This window comes from Achroia grisella, unplaced genomic scaffold (genome assembly GCF_030625045.1).
Source record: "Achroia grisella isolate CSIRO2021 unplaced genomic scaffold, CSIRO_AGI_Agris_v1 utg1360, whole genome shotgun sequence".
NCBI classification, from domain to species: domain Eukaryota; kingdom Metazoa; phylum Arthropoda; class Insecta; order Lepidoptera; family Pyralidae; genus Achroia; species Achroia grisella.
The window spans coordinates 2,270,147-2,294,965 of record NW_026712626.1 but is presented as its reverse complement, the minus strand read 5'-3'; the positions used below and the strand labels follow the sequence as shown (position 1 = coordinate 2,294,965).

Sequence of the window (24,819 nt, the reverse complement as noted above, 5' to 3'; positions counted from 1 at the left end):
ATGGCGGTTGAAACGCTGCCGAAATATCGGGAACTCAATAAATATAAAACGTAGTAAGATCCCGTGATTTTTACTAATTATACGTATAAAAAATAAAAATAGAAAAGTTTCCATTATGTATAAATAACACTGGCAGGTAAACAAAAACAAATTATTTGTTTCCTTCTATTTTTTTCGTTTCTACTCTCTCACAGTTTTTGTTTTTGATTTCCAGCTAACTCCCCTCATTTACTATGTTCAACTTAGATTCACGTTTTTTATTGGACACCGAAATATATTTTGCTGTTGTTTTCGATATGGCTTCGTCAACAAGATGTTGTGTAATTAATACCGATTTTTTTACTATATTTGTGGTGAATATGCATTTATTTAATCGAATTAGGTGTTATTTTGCGGAAGGTTGGTAGTTTGTATTCACACGTTTCGAATTGTATAATGTGAACTTACAAGGATTATTTAAAAGTGCAACACGTAAGTTTCTTGCTCGATCTTGACGTTGACGAGACAGTTTTCCGAATGAGCGGTAGATTAAAAAAAAACATTGTTATGACTATTTAAAAGTGCTTAAAATAAGTTTGTTTGAATAAATAATTTTCTATTCTATTCTATTCCATTGGTTATTTGTTACATTCTTTTTAAACCCTAAAGTTAAGAATCTAATTCTGAAACCAAAGCATGGGGCACTTGTAGGAATTTGTTATAGGTTAGGCTGATTTAATCCAGCTCTGACTAGAATATTAATCTCTCGCAGGCTATACAAAAGGATACACGTATCTTTACAAAGGCTTTGCTTTGAAAACCTGTTTCAATGCCGAGATATGGTGTCCGGTAGTAATTATAATAACCCTGGACAATGCACATAGCGCCATCTAGTCTCGAGGTAAGCAAAGCTTATGATATGGGTATGTATACTAGACATATGTACTAGACAACTGATACAAATACTTAAATATTATTTTTTTGACAATGCATAGGAAACACCCAGCCCGACGCGAACAAATATATTCATTTATTCATTACAAATGTTTGTACAGTGCGAAGAATCAAACCCGCGACCATTGAGACGGGAAGAGACGTTAAGATATTACCCGCGACTACGTGGATTTTTTTTAGAAAAATAAATATTCTATAATATCTTCTAAAATAAAAGTAGCATAAGTTACTCCTTATAACATTTGCTATCTGCGAGTGAGGTCCCGTCAAAATCGGTCCCAGCCCTTTCAGAGATTACCAAGAACAAACATATAAACAACTTCTTCGATTTTATATATTTGTAGGTAGGTATAATTTTTACTTAGGTCTTCTTAATAATAAATAAAAAATAATACCATTTTCAGTTAGTTTAAATATTTATTAGCGTCATTGGGCAATATATCGATATATTATCGACATTTTATTCAAACAATATAATCCTAAAAATAAATAAGTATAAAATTACTCTTAACACTAAAGACGTACATAAACGGGGGAGTTTTGTGTTTATTTTACTCTATTAAAATATAAAATACTATAATAAAAACATATCCTTACGTAGAAGTAAGTTATTAAAGGGAAGTTATATTAAAGTGAAACGTAGGAATGAAGATCATATCCTAAGGACGGTGTTACATATGAATGTGGATGGTTATAAGGGTAGAGGAAGACCGAAAAAGAGATGGATGGACTGTGTGAAAGATGATATGGTGAGAAAGGGAGTAAATAACGGAATGACTGCGAACAGAGATGACTGGAAGAGAAAAACATATTACGCCGACCCCAAATAAATGGGATAAGGAAGAAGCAGATGATGATGATGATATTAAAGTGAAACTTCTATATAGATTTTGAGCGTAACTGAAAAACAATATCCTAGTATTAGAATTTTTCAGTCATGAAAAAGCGTTATTGTTGCGTGACGTGACGATATATCATCTTGTAAGAGAAAGAGAGAAAGGCTAGTGGCGGCGGAGAGACAACGGTCAATTGAAGTATCACTTCTACTTGTGCATTCCTTTTTTTATAATGGATGGTAATGGAATGGTGCACCCGCCTGCGCTAACGGTATACGCTGGCGGGGCACCAGTGGAGGATGATTAGATGAACATAGGGTCAGGTCAACTGACGTGACCCTATGTTCATCTAATCTTTATCACTGTGGCCTAGTTAGGCCACAGTGATAAAGATTCACTAAGAATTTAACATGATGGTTTCCATGGAGAGCCGCGTGCAGGTCAACCTGACATGGTTATTAATCCACATTACTAATAAGCCGTTTTCCCCCCAGGGGGAGGGTTCGGAAAAGTAAGAGAAAAAGAGCGAGCACAATAGATCTATGCAGGTCGCAGTGCTACAGGTCCAAGAACCTGACAAAAGCCCAAACGACCCAATAAAAAAAATGGTGTGAATAATGTCCGCGGCGGACAAACGCGGATTAAAACTCCCCCGCGTACATAGACCAGTAATTTAAGTTAAGTAGTGGACACTTCGCGAGATTTTGACGAAAAAACAAACCAAAAACGTCTATACATTTGACTAATATATTTTTTATAAAACTCAACTTATATGCTAAATTAATAAAGATCGTTTTTGTTTGTGTTCGTTAATAGGTCAAAAAGGTCGCGTTCCATAAAATAGACAGATACTAACTATTTTAATTTAACAATACTTCAGAAATATTATAAAGATTTGTGCTAAAAATGGAGTTTCCACATAAATTTTGAAATTCAGCCAAAAGTTGGAACATATGTATTATAAAAATAAACATGTAATTAAATTAAAATATACTTATTAAAGGTCTTAATATACTTATAACTCCTCTATCCTACAAAATATTTACATAAAAATATTAAAATGATTAATTAAATTTTAAAATAAATACTAGGAAATGTTCCTATTATAGGTGGCAGCACCATCGCTGAACTACGAACTATTAAATTGCACTTTAAATACACACACGTGACTTTCTTTTATCAACTAAAATATTCTCTAGAAGAAGTATACAATAGTGTTGACATAATATTTAAAGTATCAATACAGTCCTTAATTTTAATAAAGTCAGTATCACAAACTAGTCAATTTTAATATAACTTCCATACGGTGTGTTGATTGTTTGTGGTCCAGAATTGTAATATGGTTTTGCACCTAAAATATTATGCGTGTCAACTCCCAACGGCGAGCTACCTCGATTCCAATCGGCTGCAAAATAAAATAAAAATATCAAACGTTATGCATTTGTATAGCGCCATCTGTTGTGCAGTAGAAGAAGTAAAACATATGATGTTATCACTAAAATTTAGAAATATAAGTATTTAATTGATGAGTATATATATATTATTTATACTTAAATTATTTAAATATAATTTTTATAAAATCTTGTTAGATGATTCCCATATAAATTTCAGTACAATAAAAATTGTGTAAAGCGACATCTAGTATGAAATGCTACTATTAAATCACACGAATTCAATAGCATGCGCTACTCAATCAGTTTAAGCTATTCGCCAATAGATGGCACTATTTGATAATAATTATGAATGAGAATACTATTAAGAGAAATTATATAAATTACATGAAATGTACTCACATATGTGTTCATCAGTGGATACGTGACCGTTGTGGATGTGCAGGTGTATCTCTTTCTGATGCGGCTCCCAGCCCTGATGACCATGATGACCGCCCTTACTAGCGAACAGCGCCCCCAACTAGAATTGAATGAACAAAATGTTTATTTAGTACCACGTAACAAATATTATGATACCTATACAACTATTTTTTTTTTATCTCAGGACAATTAACACAGCGCCATCTAGACCCACGTTAAGCTACCTAAAGCGTGTGTTATGGGTACTAGATAACTGATACAAGTACATAGATATTTTTTTTTCGTAAATACATACATATTAAACATGGAAAACACCCAGACCGATACAAACAATCATACTCATGAATACAAATGTTTGTGCCGTGCGAGGAATCGACCCACCATCGGACGTAAAGCGGTGTGCTAGACCGCTATACCACCGAGGTCGTCTACAACTACATATTAATACTTATTTAACAATGCAAGTAAGAACTGATTTTTGTTCAAATTAATCTAATGCTGCTAGTCCCAACTGGCCTTTACAGCTTCACCGGACGATAAGGGCCCAGTGCATATGGCACTCGTTTCGAACCTCGGCACAGGTCGTCGTAATTTAAATTCCCGTTTCATTGGGTTATGCCTCTTAACATAATTTTAAAAATAAGACTTAAAGACAAAATGCTATTCCTAAATATGGTCCAGGAAAATAGAAATATTTTTAAAAGAATTTGTTCGGAGGACCGCCCCCTCCGATCGATCCCCCGAGGACCGATGTTACGACGGCCTTAGCCGAGGTTCGAACCCCTAGTGGTGCCCTCAGACTAAAGTCGTATCCGTTAGGCGGGAATTGGCCTTCAGCCGCTCCATAAGTCCGCGGATTTGGAGTGCCATCTGCACTCGCCCCCTATCGTCCGGTGAAGTGTAAAGGTCAGCTGTGGCCAACAGCATTAGAGTAGTCCGAAAAAAAAACCTTTACCACTAAAAGTGATCCTTTTTTTTAAATACATAATCTATTACAGTATTACATAAAAGAGAGAAGAAATATACAATCTCTAATAAGTTAGAATTAAGTTTGTATAAAAATGTTTTGTTTGTAAACAAGAAAAAATAAGACTATAATAAACAAATAGTTACTTGACTAATAAAATGATTCAGTCGTAGTGATCAGAACAGACCAGTCTCTACAAGCAGCACAGGTGAGTTATATCACAGACTAGCTGTACCCGCGACTTCGTTCGCGTGGAATTTTACTTTATTTTTATAAAATAAAAATAGCCTAAGTTACTCCTTATTACATCAGCTACCTGCCAAGAAAAGTCCCGTCAAAATCGGTCCAGCCATTTCAGAGATTAGCCGGAATAAACAGACAGACAGACAAAAATTGTAAAAAATGTTATTTTGTTGTTTATACCGTATTTACATTCATATGCATGTAGTAAAAAACGGTTATTTCAATATTACAAACAGACACTCAGATTTTATTTATATGTATAGATTACATTACATACTTATATGTTTAAGATGAATATTTTCTTTAGATCTTTTAGTGTTGTATGTTCTAATTATTATTATACATACATTAAAGACATTACAAAGTGTAACTAACACAAATACATCCGTCTCGTTCACTCCATATTGCGAAATAGTGACATCCTTATCTCGCAATTGGACCTTAGAAAGCCGCTTTCTCCCACTGACCACATGATATCATACAAGTGTAGATTGCTTTATAATCTTTGTATTGTTACGACAGATATTATTATTTTAGGGTTTCCATCTTGAAATTATATTACAATTTTTTATTAATATATTATTAGTAGGTAGGTACATAGATTTTAGAAGAAAGTTATCTAATCCATCACATCTATACATATAAATAAAATTGGAGTGTCTGTTTGTATTATTGAAATAACAGTTTTTTACTACATGCATATGAATATAAATGCGATACATACACAAAAATAACATTTTTTACAATATTTGTCTGTAAAAATTTCTATATTACAAACAGACACTCCAATTTTTTTTATGCACCTGTCTTCGCAAAGTACATGTATTATATATATATAACCTTCCTCTTTAATCACTCTTATTTAATGGCCATAAAAATATACAATAAAATCCCCCGTCACTTTAAAGAATTGACCATAAATTCTTTAAATACCAATTCCGGAATTGGCTAATTGACAATTGTTTTTATACCATAAATGAATTTTTCACTAAAAGCTAGGAGTTATATGTAGAATTATTAGATAATATAATTAATGAATGTGGATGGATGTAAAGGAAGGGGACGCCATAAGAAAAGATGGATGGATTGTGTGAAAGATGATATGAATAAAAGAAGAGTATGTTCAGATATGACGACCAATAGAGAGCAGTGGAAGAGAATGACATACTGCGCCGACCACAAATAATGGGATAAAGGCAAGGCAATGATGATGATAATTAATAGTATTGTTTGATATATTTGAATAATATTGATTGACACCCAACGAAAATACCTATATTTGACATATAATTTAAATTCATTAATTCTATTGTATAATTTGTATATTACTAAAAGTTTGCAAAAACATTGGCGAAATATGTGGACAATTTTATTAATACTGACATTCTTTTAATATTTATAACATATTTCATGGAAATCATTTCATTTCATTTCTCTCAATAAAAAAACCGCTTCAAATTTCATTGCGTAGTTTTAAACATTTAAGTATACATAGGGACAGACAACGACAGCGACTTTGTTTTACACTATTATACATATAGTATATGTATAATAGTGTAAAACAAATGTAGTAGTATTAGTATGTAGTAGTAGTATGATATACATCCATATTTATAAGACAATAGGTTACGCGTCTTAAAAAAGCTAATTTCTCTTATTATAATTCAGTTGTTCTTCTCTTATGACCTAAAAATGTGCATTCACTGCGTCACGTGGTTACAACAAACCAACGAAGATGGCGACTGATAATGTAATAGGTATAGCATCTATCTAACGACGTCATATCCTGGAGCTAAAACACCGGCAGTAGCTCTAGGAAGTTTCCAAAGGAAGCCCTTCTACATGATATCTGTTAAATCATATTTACTGAGCAAAGCCTATTACTCACTAAACGATTACTTGAATGACGAGCGTGCATGGCAATAGTTGTTCATGCACGGGATTTTCATTTAATGTTAGACATAGACAACTATATAAATATACATTGTAAATAAACTGGCTTTTAAAAAAAAGTAATTCAATTGAGTTTCATGCCAGTTCTTCTCAATTGGATATATACTGAAGTGGACGTTAGGGAAAAAAATATATACAGTGGACCCGCGGTAATCTGGCCCCTGTCTAATCCGGCCCCCCTTGTAATCCGACATTGTCTATTATTTGTTATTGAATATTACTTTGACAATATACTTCAGAGTGCATATACATACATAAATATATAACATAGAATCTTATCACTGGATCTGTAATTTGTCGGATTACAAGATACTCTTTTGTAAAAAATTCCGGACTATAAGCAGGGGACCCTTAAGCAGCACTCTATAATCCGACAAATACGATGGTCCGACACTGCCCTGCAAAACGTTTGTCGGATAACCGGGGGTCCACTGTATATGTATATAATATAAAGAATCATCTATAATTTGTCGGATTACAAGGTACTCTTTTGTAAAAAAATTCGGACTATAAGAGGTCTTAGGCAGTACTCTATAATCCGACAAATTCGATAGTCCGACACTGCCCTGCAAAATGATTGTCGGACTACCGGGGGTCCACTGTAATGTAAAACTTGATTTCTTGATCTTGAAGCTGCTAAAATGTCCTACATGAGTAAATGATTTTTGAATTTGAATGACAGCATCAGAGAACAGACTCGCTCATAGTCCTGGGACTGATCGCAAATGTACTCAGAGAAAAAATAATCTACAGCAGGAATGATAAACACACGGCCCGCAGACCGTTTGCGGCCCGTTACATGTTTTATACGGGCCGCCAAGCATTTCTAAAATTGAATTTACTTTTTCGGCTTTCTCTCATTAATGTATTGTTATAAAATTAATTATAATAAAATAGTAGTACATACTAAACCGAAACATTTTTTTTCTGTCGACTCACTTGTCGGCGACTTGTTCACGCAATACCAACGCGCCGCGTCTGAGTGAGTTTTTATTTTGTACTAGCTGTTCCTGCGATTTCGTCTGCGTGGAATTTAACTTTATTTTTCTAAATCAAAGAATTTTTCTAAAATAAAAGTAGCCTAAGTTGCTCCTTATTAGATCGGCTAAATAATAGAAAAGTCCCGTCAAAATCGGTCTAGCCATTTCAGAGATTAACCGGAACAAACAGACAGACAGACAAAAATGGCAAAAAAATGTTATTTTGGTGTATGTATCGTATTTATATTCATATGCATGTGGTAAAAAACGGTTATTTCAATATTACAAACAGACACTCCAATTTTATTCATATGTATAGAAAAAAACTGTATATATGAAACCATTACTTTTTTTAGTTTGTAATAAATAAAGTTTTGTAAATGATTACAGGTTTCAGTAATAGATAGAGTGATTCAAGAGGAAGGTTTATATGTATAACACATGATTATTATAGTATGGAATATTATTATAATATAACATAGTATAAAACAAAGTCGTTGTCGCTGTCTGTCTGTCCCTATGTATGCTTAAATCTTTAAAACTAGGCAACGTATTTTGAAGTTGTTTCCCTACAGAATAGCATCATAGCTTTTTTAATACTGCCTTGTATGTGTGGCCTTTAAGGGCAACAAAAATTATTTTTCTATCTATCTATATTGTTAACGTGAGGTTAGTTAAAGAATGCATCCGCAACTGCCCGGTCATTGTCCTCGATATGCAAGTTATATTAGTTTTTTTGGGCTTTTGTACTTTGGACGGTAAAAAGTGACCATGATACTGTCACGGACAGACTGTGGTTGTGTGTCACGGAATATATAATTTGTTCTTCTTTATACCTACTTTAATAAATGTAAGCTTGAAGTTTTATATACATACTAGCTTCCCCGGCTTGGCACGGGTGTACAACTGTACATGTATTATACATATAAACCTTCCTCTTGAATAGAAATAGAAATAATCTTTATTCAAATAAACTCATTACAAGCACTTTTGAATAGTCATATTTTGATTCTACCGCTCATTCGGAATGCAGATTCATCACAAGAAGAATGAGCAAGAAACTTGTGTGTTGCTCTTTTTAATAGATGTTTTTTTTTATATAAATAATTACAGTGTAACAAGTAAGAGGCATGCGACAATCAACATAGAAATCGCTACGCACTCATTATTAGTGTAATCAGATAATATTGTTAGTGCTATGTATTTAAAATTTTTCTACAAAAACAATATTATCGTTAACAAATTCTTCAATTGTATAGTAAGCTTTTTTGCAAAGGAAGTGTTTTATTTGACATTTAAATCTTTTTTCTGGCAGATTTATAACCGACTCTGGTATTTTGCCTTACGCAATTGCCATAAAACGAATTACTAACTTTAGCCAAACGACATTTAGGTAAAATCAGTTTGTTATTGTTACGTAAGCTTTTATTAGTGCAATCACTAACTCTTTTGAAACTGTCTATATTCTTCCTGGCATACATGATATTACCCTATCTATTAAAAAACCGCTTCAAAATCCGTTGCGTAGTTTTCAAGATTTAAGCATACATAGGGACAGACAGCGACAGCGACTTTGTTTTATACTATGTAATGATACTAGCTAACAACGCGACCTCCTTTCCGCCTCAAAATTGAATATGTCAAAGGTTTTTTGAGTTTATTTACGCAATAAATTTCTGAACGCATCCTGTTTTACAGTTATCAGCCGTTTGTATGGGAAAATAGAATTGTTGTTTTCACTACTTTAAATGCAATTTCTTCATATTTTATCACCGTTTAATCCTTTCCTGGACTTCCACTAATATTTTAAGACTAAAATTAGCCAAATCGGTTCAGCCGTTCTCGAATTTTAGCGAGACAAACGAACAGCAATTATTTTTTATATATATATAGATATATCGAAATCCGGTAAGATTTTTAGGATTTGCCTGTAGATTTGAAGGACATTGGAAATTTATCACTATTCAAAAATAAATTAAAATTATGAATACTATAAAAAATTTATTATAATTTAGACCAATATTTTTTTATGAACTGTACTTATGTTCAAACACAATTGTATTATTGTTTTATGAATAAATGACTAATGATTGGACCAATTCATAAGAATATATTTATATAAATACATGCCAATTTATTTTATGGATGATAATGATCATTCGGTTGCTTTTTCCTTTTTTGTAGATACTGTTTTATATAAATAGAACAATTATGAATTACGTCCTGAATCGAGGTTCGAACCTCTTGCCTCTTGCACTCAGACTAAAGTCGTATCCGTCAGGCGGGAGTTGGCATTCAGCCGCTCCATAAGTCCTTCCGCGGGTTTGGAGTGTCATCTACACTTACCTTCTATAGTAAACTATAATTTTATTACCTTCGCTGCTCCAGCCACTAGTAACAGTTTGAGTATAACGACAGCTACTATTAGAGTCTTGACTCCCACCAGAGCGGCAACCACCGCCCACGTGGATGCTGCGCCTATCTGGAACAGTACCGGCAGTAAAGCTCCCATCATCTTCTTAAGTGGTCGGCCGAATGTTCTCCCTGGAAAGATATGGAACGTCACATTATACATACATTATATTTTACTTTTAATATGATTTTTTTTAAAGAAAAACATATTGGCTACCTTTGTTGATATAAATACACATTTACACATTTAACATACATATATATTATAATTATTTATATATACACACGCAAAACAATGAAAAAAAACATCTATAATATTTATATATCTATAAGGTTGGCATTATTTTATTTCACCCCTTAACATTTTTACAAACCTGAAATGTCACATACTTTTTTTTAACAGCCTAATAAATAAGTTTCAAGATTCTACCTATAAAAATGACGATACTACAACCCGTAAGGGGTTTAAGAGAGAGATGAAGAAGGGTTGTAAGGGTTGAAAAGGGAGGTGGAGGGTTCTGTGGAAGTATCGTAATTTTTAAAGGTAGGTAAGCTAGAAACTTAGTTTTTTAGGCTGTTAAAAAAAGTATATGACATTTCAAGTTTGTAAAAATGTTAAGGGGGTAAAATAAAATAGGGGATGAAAGTGTGTATGGAAATTGTCATTTTTAAGGACAATGAATGTTTTTCTATGGCTTTTTTGGGTTAAATTATTAAATCTTTTTTCTTTATTTGGTCAAAGTCACTATAACACGCGGACGAAATCGCGGGCACAGCTAGTATATAATATTATATGATATACATTTATATTAAACCTACTAAAGTTTTACTTATATCACAGATAACATAATGCTTATATTAAATCTATGAGCAAGCCAGAGAGAGATCAAAATTCAAATTCAAAATATCTTTATTTATGTAGGTCTATTACAGACTCTTATGATATGTCAAATCTATCATCAGTACGGTGTGCTTTCGAGCTGAGAAGAACTAACAAGAAACTCAGCTCGTATTCTTTAAATAGAAATAGAAATAATCTTTATTCAAATAAACTCAATATAAGCAATAGTCATATTTTTTTATTCTAAATTTTATATCCAACATCCTTACCAATCTCTGTGATTAGCAGAATCTCGTGCAATTGTGTACCTTTGCAGTTAGACTTAAAGTCAATATTTGATTACAATCATATTTAAAATGTACTGCAAATGTTTGTCTACAATATTTGCATCAAACATTAGATGAACATACAGTTGACGTAAGTAACACATAATTACAAATTAACATAGGAAAATGAGATTCCTGTTAAGTTTACTGTTTGTCTTCAACAATGTTATATTATATATCTTATATATAAAATTCTCGTGTCACAGTTTTCGTTCTCATACTCCTCCGAAACGGCTTGACAGATTCTCATGAAATTTTGTGAGCGTATTGAGTAGGTCTGAGAATCGGCCAATATCTATTTTTCATCCCCCTAAATATTAGGGGTAGTCCACCCCTAAATTTTTATTTCAAGGTAAAACAACTTTGCTTGTCAGCTAGTATAATATATATTATAATGTGTACAACATATTTACATGGTAAACAAAAGAAAAACTATACAATATAAATTATTACATAGTATAAAACAAAGTCGCTGTCGCTGTCTATCCGTCCCTATGTATGCTTAAATCTTTCAAACTACGCAATGGATTTTGAAGTGGTTAATTTTAATAGATAGAGTGATTCTAGAGGAAGGTTTATATGTATAATACATGTACACTCGAGCGAAGCCAGGGGGGGTAGCTAGTATTAAATAATATTTACCTAAAACTCTTTCTTAATGACATTTATAGAATTTCTAGGTCAGTTCACATAGCGCCACCTAGTCCAGTCCCAAGATAAGCTATGGCTTATCTTGGGACTGGACACAAGCTCTTGTGTTATCGTTACTAGATAACTGATATAAATAAATAGATACATTTTTTTACATACACAATATACATAGAAAATAGTCAGACCGATACAAAAAAGCTACTAATGAAAAAAAAAATTTGTACCGTGCGAGGAATCGAAGGGTATTACTATTGGAAGCAAAGCGATGGGCTAAACCGTTAGACCACCAAGGATCATTTATTTTATCTATGTGAATATACCGCGGTATAAATTTTGATTGATAACATACTGCAAATATAAGAGATGCCTTCCCACGATTAATAATATGAATCCGCTTGACAATATGACCTCTCGTATGAACTCATAACCTTCAAACATGCTAACGACATGTAAAAGTGTTTAATTGAACAAAAAAGCAAAATGATAGACGCTTTCACTAGTGTAATACTTAAATTACACTTATTTAAGGTCACGATAAATGTATTATTGTTAAGAAAATCTAGTTTTAATAGCGTTAGGGTTCACATCGATATTGTCGAAAATCTGATATTTTATATTAAAAGGTTCATTATTACTCGGTATCGTTAAACTAGTTGCATATAACCCCCACTCATATCTTCTCTGTATAAAAGGGAGGGTTTTTGTAGCGATCGATCTCCCGTCCAATTCAAATGGGGATCGAAATTACGACGGCCTGAGCCGAGGTTCGAACCCCTAGTGGTGCCCTCAGACTAAAGTCGTATCCGTCGGGCAGGAATTGGCCTTCAGCCGCTCCATAAGTCCTTCCGCGGATTTGGAGTAGCATCTGCACTCGCCCCTAACGTCCGGTGACGCTGTAAAGGCCAGCTACGGCCAACAGCATTAGAGTAGTCAGAAAAAAAAAAAAAAGGCCGCGGCCTTCGGTCCTTGTGCACAGGACGTGCTGGTTGTATTTTAATTGCTAGAGACATAGTTAAATTAATGTTATATAGTTGTTATTTTATTATAATACATACTTTTACTAGTACATAGAGTTGATATATCTAACAATAGTGTTGGAAAAGAAACGTTGTCATATTAAAAATTGTCCTTAATTCATAAATAATAAATAGCCCTGGACAATTTATACAGCGCCATCTAGTCCCATGTTAAGCAGAGGTTGTGTTATGGGTACTAGACAACTGATATAAATACTTAGATCTTTTTTTTGTAAATACATAATACATAGAAAACATCCAGACAGATATAAACAATCATACTCATGAATACAAATGTTTGCAAGTATTTTCACTATTACAATTTCTTTATATCTCAATCGACAGGGAATTCATCCCCACACACTAGAACCTAAGTGGTCTCGGACAGTGCTGTTTCAGAGGAGCTTCCTCCCGCGTACACTTACATTGTGGAAGGAACTACCTGCTGTGATTTTCTTGAGAGACTACAGCATGTGGTATTTCAAGAAGGGTACATTAAGGTTTCTTAAGGGTCGGAAACGCCCATGTAGCACCCCTAGTGCTTCAGGCGTCCATAGGCTATAGTAACCATATACCATCAGATGGGCCGTATGCTTATTTGTCACCATAGTAGTATAAAACAATATATAACTATTGACCATCGTATCTTCTATAACTTTCAAGTTAAATTATTATTAATTTGAAAAGAAAGTTGGTAGATGTAGAATTTATTGATTGTTATTAAAAAACAAGAAACCTTCATTGTGACTAATTATTTAGATTTCACAATTTATGACCACAGAACAAATACGCCCACAGATGGAATAAATATTTTCTTTTTGAGTTTCTCTCTTTAGGATTCTGTAGATTTTAAACCACACTTAGACAGACAGGGTTATTTTATACTATGTATAAAATAACCCTGTTTATACTATGTATAAAATAACCCTGTCTGTCTATGTATGGTTAAATCTTTAAAACTACGCAACGGATTACAAAGCGATTTTTTTAAATAGATAGAGTGATTCTAGAGGAAGAAAGAGTGATTCTACTTCTACACCCGAGCGAAGCCGTGGCGAGTTTTTTTTTTGTGAATGATAGTGGAAAGGTGCACCCGCCTGCGCTAACGGTTTACGCTGGCGAGGCACCAGTGGAGGATGATAAGATGAAAATGAGGTCAGGTCAGTTAGCTCATCGTGACAAATTCATTAGGAATTTATCACGATGGTTTCCAGGTGGAACCGCGTGGAGGTCGACCTGACATGGTGCATTGCTAGTAATGGGGTTATAAGTCCACATTACTAACAATCCCCTTCCCCCCCCCCAGCCGTGGCGAGTAGCTAGTATTGCAATGCAACAATCAAGGCATATATCATAATATTGAACTATATTGAACTTGGCTATCATTTCACATTTATCTTTTTGATGAGTTAGCTCACAGTACTTACCCAAGTGAGTCATACAATATGTTTTAAGTAGACTCCAACAGATTCCAACAGACTGACCCAACCTGTGGTGTCGTGAGTAATGATTTAATGATAATAACAGAAATAGAAAGTAACGACTTTGCCACGGTCATCATATGACCATTCAAAAGGCAGGTGCCATAATTTGTTTGTGGTTTCTACAAAAAAATTAAGTGAGACGAACTTCTTAACATTCCATCGACAATCCATCGTGTGGCAGAGATGGAAACTCCGAGCAGTTCCCGTAGATGGGCGGGTGTAGGTTTTTTTTGTATATAATAATGAACTGTTTACGCAGGCGGGGCACCAGTGGAGTATGATAATATGAGCATGAGGTCAGGTCAGGTCACCTGGTATTTATCACGATGGTTTCCAGGGGGAACCGCGTGGAGATCATAATATTAATACTAGATTTAAAGACAAACTTGCTGTCCCCAAGTATCGTTTAGAAAAAGTCAATAGGTCTTTTATGGGAATAGGTATAAAAATTTACAATAAGATACCAAAGGATATATTGGAATTACCCTTAAATAAATTCAAAACATCTGTTAAATCATATTTACTGAGCAAGGCCTATTACTCACTAAACGATTACTTGAATGACGAGCGTGCATGGCAATAGTTGTTCATGCACGGGATTTTCATTTAATGTTCCACATAGACACCTATATAAATATACATTGTAATTAAACTGGCTTTAAAAAAAAAGTAATTCAATTGAGTTTCTTGTCAGTTCTTCTCAATTGGATACCGAACTGGACGGTAGGGAAAAAAAAGTATAATGTAAAAACTTGACGTTCATAAGCGGCTATGAATAAATGATTTTTGAATTTGAATTTGAATTTGATCAACCTGACATGGTAGATTGCTAGCAATGGGGTCGAGACCCCACATTACTAACAATTGTATTCCCCCCCAGGTGTAGGTTTAGGGGGCCCCGCACGTACGTCAACACTCACCTCCACCGCTCATGTTTCTGTCCCTGAGCAGACAAATCTGGTGCAGCGTTATATGACGGCCTCGGTGGTCTAGCGGTTTAGCACACCTTAGTTTCGATGGTCGCGGGTTCGATTCCTCGCACGGTGCAAACATTTGTATTAATGAATATGATTATTTGTATCGGTCTGGGTGTTTACTATATATATTATGTATATATTTACGAAAGATATATCTATGTATCAGTTGTCTAGTACCCATAACACAAGCTTCAGCTACCTTAACTTGAGTCTAGATGGCTGTGATGTGAATTGTCCTGGGATTATATATTTTTTACGAAGAAATAAAATATTACAAAAATAATGTGTGTCAAGATGGCGTCAAGATGCTGCATTTCTTATCAATGACCCAGTAAACCCTATTACATGAAATTACGAAGATGCATGAAGTCACGATGTCTACAAAATAGTCGTGGTAACTTTTTTTTAAGTAGGTTTATGGTTTGGTTATAAGACCTTTATGCCATGTCGATTATGATAAACTTGCTACACTCAATTGTAGCACACGATGCCCGCCCACTTTCTATTTTACTTTTTTTTTTACAATCTGTACGACAAGCACAGATAATAATTGATACGTCCATCATATACAAATATTATAAACACGAAAGTTTGCGAGTGAATAGATAGATGGGTTTTCTCTTTCAGGGCCGTCTTTCACCTATTAGAGGCCCTGGGCACATTAGGATAGTGGGGCCCCTATGACCATAGTAATATAGCACTATTTTGTTAGACTAGACAAAGTCATTTTTGAACATGAGAGATGTATATGGGGATGACCTACCTTCAAAAAAGACAATATTAATTTTAAAAAGTTGTTATATGATGAGGAGTTCAAGTTCTTGCTAGGCATTTATAAAAAAAATAACAAAAACGAATGAATTGACCATAGTGTGTAAACATTTGTTAAGACTTATTTTCAGACGAGAGTAGAGTAGCTATCGGTTACAGTTTGGTAATGGAGTAGAGACTAGACTAGACTAGGGGGCCCCATTCCATCGCGGACCCCTGGGCAAGTGCCCAGTGTGCACAGTGGGGAAGAGGGCCCTGCGTGGGAACTACTGAATGTATTTGAATGAAATTTGGTACACAGATATAGTATTTGTTTTTATATAATATAAATTTCCCCTACCATCCAGTTTAGTACATAGAACCAATTGAGAAGAATTAGCAAGAAACTCAATTAAATTACTTTTTTTTTAAAAGCCAGATTATTTACAATGTATATTTATATAAGTGTCTATATCTAACATTAAATGTAAATCCCGTGCATGAACAACTATTACCATGCTCGCTCGTTATTCAAGTAATCGTTTAGTGAGTAATATGGTTTGCTCAGTAAATATGATTTAACAGATGTTTTGAATTTATTTAAGGGTAATTCAAATATATCCTTTGGTATCTTATTGTAAATTTTTATACCGTTATGACTGTTATTAGTCAGATGTATGTTTCTTGTGTCGGTTAGATTTGAATTCACGACCTTTTTGTAAGTCCGCGTCACTGAGCCAGAACAACTATTGCCATGCACACTCGTCATTCAAGCATAATACAAGCTCTATTTAGCTTGGGACTAGATGGCGCTGTGTGAATCGTCCCAAAATATTATATTATTATTACCATTCAGGCAGTTCAGCTTGTTTACCATTCGTTTATATAAATAAAAAACAAATAAACATTGTGTAAGTAGTTGTAAGAGCGTCGACCTTATTTGTACATACATTTTGTTTGCCCTTCATGAAGTTGGTCAAGTGAGCGATGAGTTTCACCTCGTATTGTTTGCTTATATGACTGCATCGATGCATGCCAGTGCATTGCATCGATGTAAGTCAGTGCATTGCATCGACACTGTATAAATAAATAATAATAATACCCCTGGACAATTTTGCCTATTACTCACTAAACGATTACTTGAATAACGAGCGTGCGTGGCAATAGTTGTTCATTTGTTCATGCACGGGATTTTCATTTAATGTTAGATATAGACACCTACATAAATATACATTATAAATATACTGGCTTTTAAAAAATTTAATTGAGTTTCTTGCTAATTCTTCTCAATTGGATCTATGTACTAAACTGGATGGTAGGGAAAAATTATAATATAAAAAAAAATTACTATATCTGTATACCAAATTTCATTCAAATACATACAGTAGTATATATGTACACAATGTAAATACATTATTATATATACGTCTAACATACAGCTGAATTTAAAAAAAAGATTACATAGTTTAGTTTCTTACTAGTTCTTCAAGATTGAATCTGTATATCGAATTGGACATTGGAATTGTAGGGAAAAAATATTGGTAAAAAAAATTATGTTCATAAGCGTCTATAATGACCCGTATGCTTATACATGATTTTTGATTTGATTTGATTTGATTTTTTTTTATAATAATATAATAATCTCAGGACAATTCACACAGCACCATCTAGACCCAAGTTAAGCTAGCTAAAGCTTGTGTTATAGGTACTAGATAACTGATACATATACATAGATATTTTTTTTTGTAAATACATACATATTATACATAGAAAACACCCAGACCGATACAAACAATCATACTCATGAAATGTTTGTGCCGTGCGAGGAATCGAACCCACAATCATCGGTCGTAAAGCGGTGTGCTAGACCGCTAGACCACCGAGGTGTCAATTTCAATTTGATTTTATTTGATACACAGCTACATCTAGCCCCAAGTTAAGCATAGCCTGTATTAGGTATATTAGACAACTGATATAAATACTTAGATACATAGAAAACATCTAGACCGATACAAACAGTCATACTAATGAATATAAATGTTTGTACCATGCGAGGCATCGAACCCACGACCATCAGAAGTAAAGCGGTGTGCAAAACCGCTAGACCATTGAGGCCGTCGAATTAATATGTATTTACCATATTTTTTTTAATTAATTAAATAGGTTTTGCAGTTTTTTTTTATCGAGTACAACTGTGTGACAGAGAAAGTAGAGCCAAAGTTGTGTCCCGGAAACAATAAACAATGGTGTAGGTGTGATTATTTTATATGTATTATGTCTATATTGTTACATATTATTGTATATAAATAAATTATAAATAAATAAATAATCTCAGAACAATTAACATAGCGCTATCTAGACCCATGTTAAACTAACTAAAGCTTGTGTTATGGGTACTAGATAACTGATATAAATACATAGATATATTTTTTTTTTCGTAAATACATGCATATTGTACATAGAAAGCACCCAGACGGATACAAACAATCATAATCATAAATACAAATGTTTGTGCCGTACGAGGAATCGAACCCACGACCATCGGAAGTAAGGCGGTGTGCTAAACCGCTAGACTACCGAGGTCGTCAAAATATATATAAAATATATATGAAATGACGTCCCGAATTAATCAGTCTGTGTGTTTCCTATGTATATTATGTATGTATTTACAAAAAAAAGTAGTTTCAGTTGTCTAGTACCCATAACACATGCTTTTGCTTAGTTAGCTTGGGACTACATAGCACTTATTACATATATACGTATCATAATGTTGGTATATATATCATTACATAGTATAAAACAAAGTCGCTGTCGCTGTCTGTCCGTCCCTATGTATGTTTTAATCTTTAAAACTACGCAACGGATTTTGAAGCGGTTTTTTTAAAAGATAGAGTGGATTCAAGAGGAAGCTTTATATATATAATACATGTACACACGTGCGAAGCCGGGGCGAGTAGCTTGTATATATATATTGGAACATTTATTGAAAAGAGCAACACGCAAGTTTCTTCTTCATTCATGTGATGAGCCTGCGTTCCAAATAAATAGTATAAATGAAATAAATTGAATAAGTATTATTTCTATGACCACTCGGACGAAGCCAGGGCCAATTACTAGTCACTAATCAAAGAAAGTAATATCGAACCGGTGTCAGAAAAAAATCAGCTGTTACAACGAGCGAACAAAGAATCAACGAAGCGAGGAATTCGATGCTTAATGAATTATGCAATTTCATATGTTACTTGCATTACAGCGCATGCAACGAAACAATCAGGCTTTCAACCGACTTCAAACAAACTGAGGTAGTTAGACTGCATTTTTTTGTAGACACTTATTTTATTAATTCACTATGAGTTAATAGTTTTTCCGTGAAAGAATAACAAACATCCATCCATACTCACGACGACCTCGGTGGTCTAGCGGTCTAGCACATCGCTTTACGACAGATGGTCGCCAGTTCGATTCCTGGCACAAACATTCATGAGTATGATTATTTATCTATATCGGTTATATATATATATATATCGGTCTGGGTGTTTTCTTTATATAATATGTATGTATTTACAAAAAAATAGCTATGTATCAGTTATCTAGTACACATAACACATGCTTTAGCTAGCTTAACTTGGGTCTAGATGGCGATGTGTGAATTGTCCTGAGATTATTATCTATCTATTATATAAATAAAATTGGAGTGTCTGTAATATTGAAATAATAGTTTTTTACTACATGCATATGAATATAAATACGGTACATACTGCAAAATAATATTTTTACAATTTTTGTCTGTCCGTCTGTTTGTTTATTCCGACTAATCACTGAAATGGCTGGACCGATTTTGAAGGGGCTTTTATTGGCAGGTAGCTGATGTAATAAGGAGTAACTTAGATTACTTAATTTTAACAGAAGTTAAATTTACTTTGATTTTAATTCAATTTAATTTTGAAAAACAAAGTTAAATTCCACGCGGACGAAGTCGTGGGCACAGCTAGTTACTATATATGAACAGCACGGATATCACCTCATCATATAACCTATAACATCACTCTTGACTTTTATTCTGAAGGACTAAGATCTGTAATTTCACTACCCAATCTGCACCCTGCAACCGAAACAACTTACAAAGCAAGCTGCTTGACGACTGAAATAGGAGACACTGAGGTAGGTACACACGCAGACGAGTTTTTAGTCTATTTTGATCTGACATATGCATATAAATGAAGAGTAATAATTATATTTAATTTATTATTTATATAAATTATATATTTAAGTATTTTTCCATGTTATAATGTTTAATATAAATGCTTACGATATGTAATATTTTTAAGCTATATTAATTTAAATTTATTACTAGTATTTACATAACCTAATTGTACAACTAAGAACCTAAAATTAAAAAGCTTAAAAAAAATGTAATATTATGTTATCTGTGCTAATATTATAAATGCGAAATTAACTCTGTCTGTCTCTTTGTTATGTTTTCACGGCAATACTACTGAACAGATTTAAATAAAATTTTGAAAAAAACACAGATAGTCTAGACCCTGAGAAAAGTAATAGACTACTTTTTAAACTCTAAAAAAAGAGCTTGAAAGGGGTTGAAAGGGGAGTTGTAAGGTCGTATGGAATTACCGTAATTTTTAATGCTAGAAGTTGGAAATTTATTTTTTAGGTTGTTGATTATATATAAATAAACATGACATTCAAAGTTTGTAACAATTTTACACTTAGGGGTAAAATAAAATAGGGGATGTTCCATACAAACTTTTGTATGGAAATTCGTCATTTTTGAAGCTAGAACTATGTCAGGCATCTTATTTGTAAAATACTTGGCCTAAATAATTAAAAATGCTATTGAAGGTCACTATTCCACGCGGACGAAATCGCGGGCACAGCTAGTATTATATATTTAATATGTCAAGGTATGTAAGCAGGTACAAGATATATTGTGTCTAGAGGTACTTTAACCACTTAGCATCAGGTGAGCCGTAAGCTTGTTTGCTATTCTAATTATGGTCAAGTTTTTTTCACAGCACAGGGGACAAACGAACTTACGACTCACCTGATGGTAAGTGATTACCGCCGCCCATGAGCACCCGCAACACCAGGGAAATTGCAAGCGCGTTGCCGGACTTTTAAAAAGGAATAAGCTCTTCTCTTGAAGGTTTCAATATCGTAGCGGTTCAGAAATACCATTGCTGAAAGGTGATTCCACATGTGGTTGTGAACAACCACATGGTAAAAAGTTTCTAGAAAACCGCACTGTGGAGGACCGCCATTGATCCAGATGATCAGGATTTTTATTATAGTCGTCCCAAACCAAACAAAAGCAAAGCCTGTATTATGGGTATGAGTAGACAACTGATATAAATACTTAATTACATTGTTTTTGTATATACATACATCATATACATAGGAAACACCCAGACCAATACAAACAATCATACTTATGTATACAAATGTTTGTACCGTTGTGGAATTGATCCAGCGACCATCAGAAGTAAGTCGGTGTGCTAAACCGCTTGACCATCGAGGCCTACAATATATATATATTTTTTTTATTAATATTTATACATATATATATATTTACATATATATCAGGCATTCTGTTTTGGCCTCAAAAGATATAAAAGGGTAATTATTATATATACCTATCTTATATATATCCACAAATAATTGCCACTTACCGTCAGTTCGTTTACCATTCCACTTAAATAAAAAAAGGTCAAGTTTATCAAATAATATATGTATTTACGTAACAATGAAGCGTCGAAATCATTTCAATGTTACACGTTTTAGCTACTGAACCTAAATATTATTTATGAATTTTAAAAGATTTTCTGTATTTCCATTTATAACGATATATTAAAACATATTTGACGGCCTCGGTTTACTTCCGATGGTCGCGGGTTAGATTCCTCGCACGGTGCAAACATTTGTGTTCATGAGTATGATTGTTAGTATCGGTCTTGGTGTTTTCTATGTATATTATGAATGTATTTACAAAAAAAGGATTGAAGTATTTATATGAGTTGTCTAGTACTCATAACACAAGCTCTGCTTACCGTGAGACTAGATGGTGCTGTGTTAATTGTCCAGGGTTTTTATTTATTATTGTTAAAGAGAAATATTGGGAGTTAATAGAGATGTAAGAAAATATTAAGAAATATGCCGTAGGATACGGATAGATTTGTTACTCTTTCACACTAAAACTACTAAACGGGTTTTATTGAAACTTTGCAATAATATAGATTACTCATTTTTTTCGGACTACTCTAATGCTGTCGGCTGCAGCTGGCCTTTACAGCTTCACCGGACGATAGGCGGCGAGTGCAGATGGCACTCCAAACCCGCGGAAGGACTTATAAAGCGGCTGAAGGCCAACTCCTGCCTGACGGATACGACTTTAGTCTGAGGGCACCGCTAGGGGTTCGAACCTCGGCTCAGGTCGTCGTAATATCGATCCCCGTTTGAATTGGACGGGGGTTCGATCGGAGGGGGCTTATACATCAGAGTAACACCTAGGCTATAAATTTGACGCGGGTAAAACCACAGGCAGAGCTAGTAAGATATATTTTAGATGTATTTATTGTATTTTTTATTGGTAAAGTAAAAATCATTCTGTCATCTACATTATGTTCAGTGTGTACTGAACATAAAATATAGATACAGAGGAGTTTTTTTTATATGATTTATTGACCACTAAACATTGGTACAGAACACTTAATGCTTTAACATTATTTCCCAGTCAACCTTTAGAATGTGCAGAGATACTTGAATGTAGCTAAAATAATTATAATATAACTAAATGTTCCCGCGACTTCGTCCGCATGGAATTTAACTTTATTTCTCTAAAATAATAGTAGCCTAAGTTACTTCTTATTACATCAGTTACCTGCCAAAAATAGTCCCATCAAAATCGGTCCAGCCATTTCAGAGATTAACCGGAACAAACAGACAGACAACAACAAAAATTGTAAAAAAAAATATTTAGGTCTATGTACCATATTTATATTCATATGCATGTAGTAAAAAACTGTTATTTCAATATTACAAATAGACACTCCAATTTTATTTATATGTAAAGATGTATAGATTATAATAACAAAATACATATAAATACGTACATACATTAACAGAATTGATCTATAGTTTTACCATATGTGTATAAAAAAAACCGGCTCAACAATAATACATATTAATATAACGACTATACAAGTAGGCAAGTGGGTTAAATAACACGTGGTGAACACATTTTTTTGGCGAACGACAAACGGCCCACACGATGGAAATCTCTGTCTCTGATGAAAAGTCTGTATCGCCTATATACTCACACTATTTTATTTTTTTATTGAGTTTTGGGCTATTGTCACGTGCACTGTAGCACTGCGACCTACATAGATCTATTGTGCTCGCCCTTTTTCAAAGTTCGCTACCTAGACCCGTCAGGGACAAGAATTGAAGGATATTCTTAGGAGCGATGATTATTATTATATTTACACTAGTTTTGCCCGTGGTTTCACCCACATGAAATTAGCCTACGTGTTATTGTGATGTATAACTATATTATTTTAAAATATATTGAAATGCATTCGGTAGTTTTTACGTGAAAGAACAAACAACATCCATCCATTCTTTCTTTCTTTCATCCAGCTACACTCACAAACTTCTGCGTTTGTTATATTAGTAAGATGCATCCGTAATACAGTCTATTTTCATGTTAAATTTTACTAAAATACGTTCAGCTGTTTGATTGATAAAACATAGCGAATAGACAGACAGATATTGCATTTATAATGCCAGTAGCTATGGATACATATAATAAACTTGAACGTGAGATTCCGTGGTAATTTCTTAGCTTCTTTACCTATTCTATAATGGCTCTACTAACTGTAGTAAAATTTCGCATAATATATAATTGTTTGTGTGGATAGACTATAAAGGGTATAAATCAATATGTTACTATGATAATTATACACAAATAGAGTCAGTAAATTCTACTATATATGTATTTACATATATGATTTCTTAAATACACCAAACTTACCTACTGACGCACCATCCGAGCTAAATTCTAGATGGTTCGCATTATTCTTCCCAATTTCTTCACTTTGGTTAAACTTGGACACTTCTCCATTATTAACTATATTTTTGGTACTATTAATACTATTTTGACTTAAATTTAACTGTACATCACTATTTACCTTTGCCCCATCAATGGAGCAGAAATTAAAAAATAAACACAAACAAACAAATGTCAATCGTCTATCCATAATTTTATTGAAAAGTAGCAAAATATGAAAACACGGTATAAACCATTTAATAATCTCTTTTAAATCCATAGTCATTTCTTTTTATATTTATTTAACTGTATTATAATAAATAAACACGTTTCGTGTAAATTGGATGCAATATGGACGTCATTTCGCGCCAAAAGCAACGTCAAAACTGACAGTAGGGCATTCGATAACTCGCCATTTCTTCTTTCACCAAAGTCCGTTATACTCGGCATAGGACTTACGGAACTAGTTACAATAACTTTCGCTTTTTCATTTATATTCGAATCCTGACCGATTTTAGCCATTTTAAATCAATGAGGAAGTAAGTTACGCATTTGGGCATTATGCTAGAGAAACTCG

At 33.6% G+C, this 24,819-nt stretch overlaps 1 protein-coding gene across 1 annotated transcript; it reads right to left on the bottom strand.

Moving 5' to 3' along the window:
- Positions 1–1,422: 1,422 nt before the first annotated feature.
- Positions 1,423–24,528, bottom strand: LOC131855367 (uncharacterized). Its single transcript, XM_059206626.1, has 4 exons — positions 24,228–24,528; positions 10,098–10,267; positions 3,563–3,680; positions 1,423–3,174 (listed from the first exon to the last, which is right to left on the bottom strand). Exons 1-4 carry the CDS (start codon positions 24,526–24,528, stop codon positions 3,047–3,049), a joined length of 717 nt encoding a protein of 238 aa, XP_059062609.1. The 3' UTR covers positions 1,423–3,046.
- Positions 24,529–24,819: the final 291 nt, after the last annotated feature.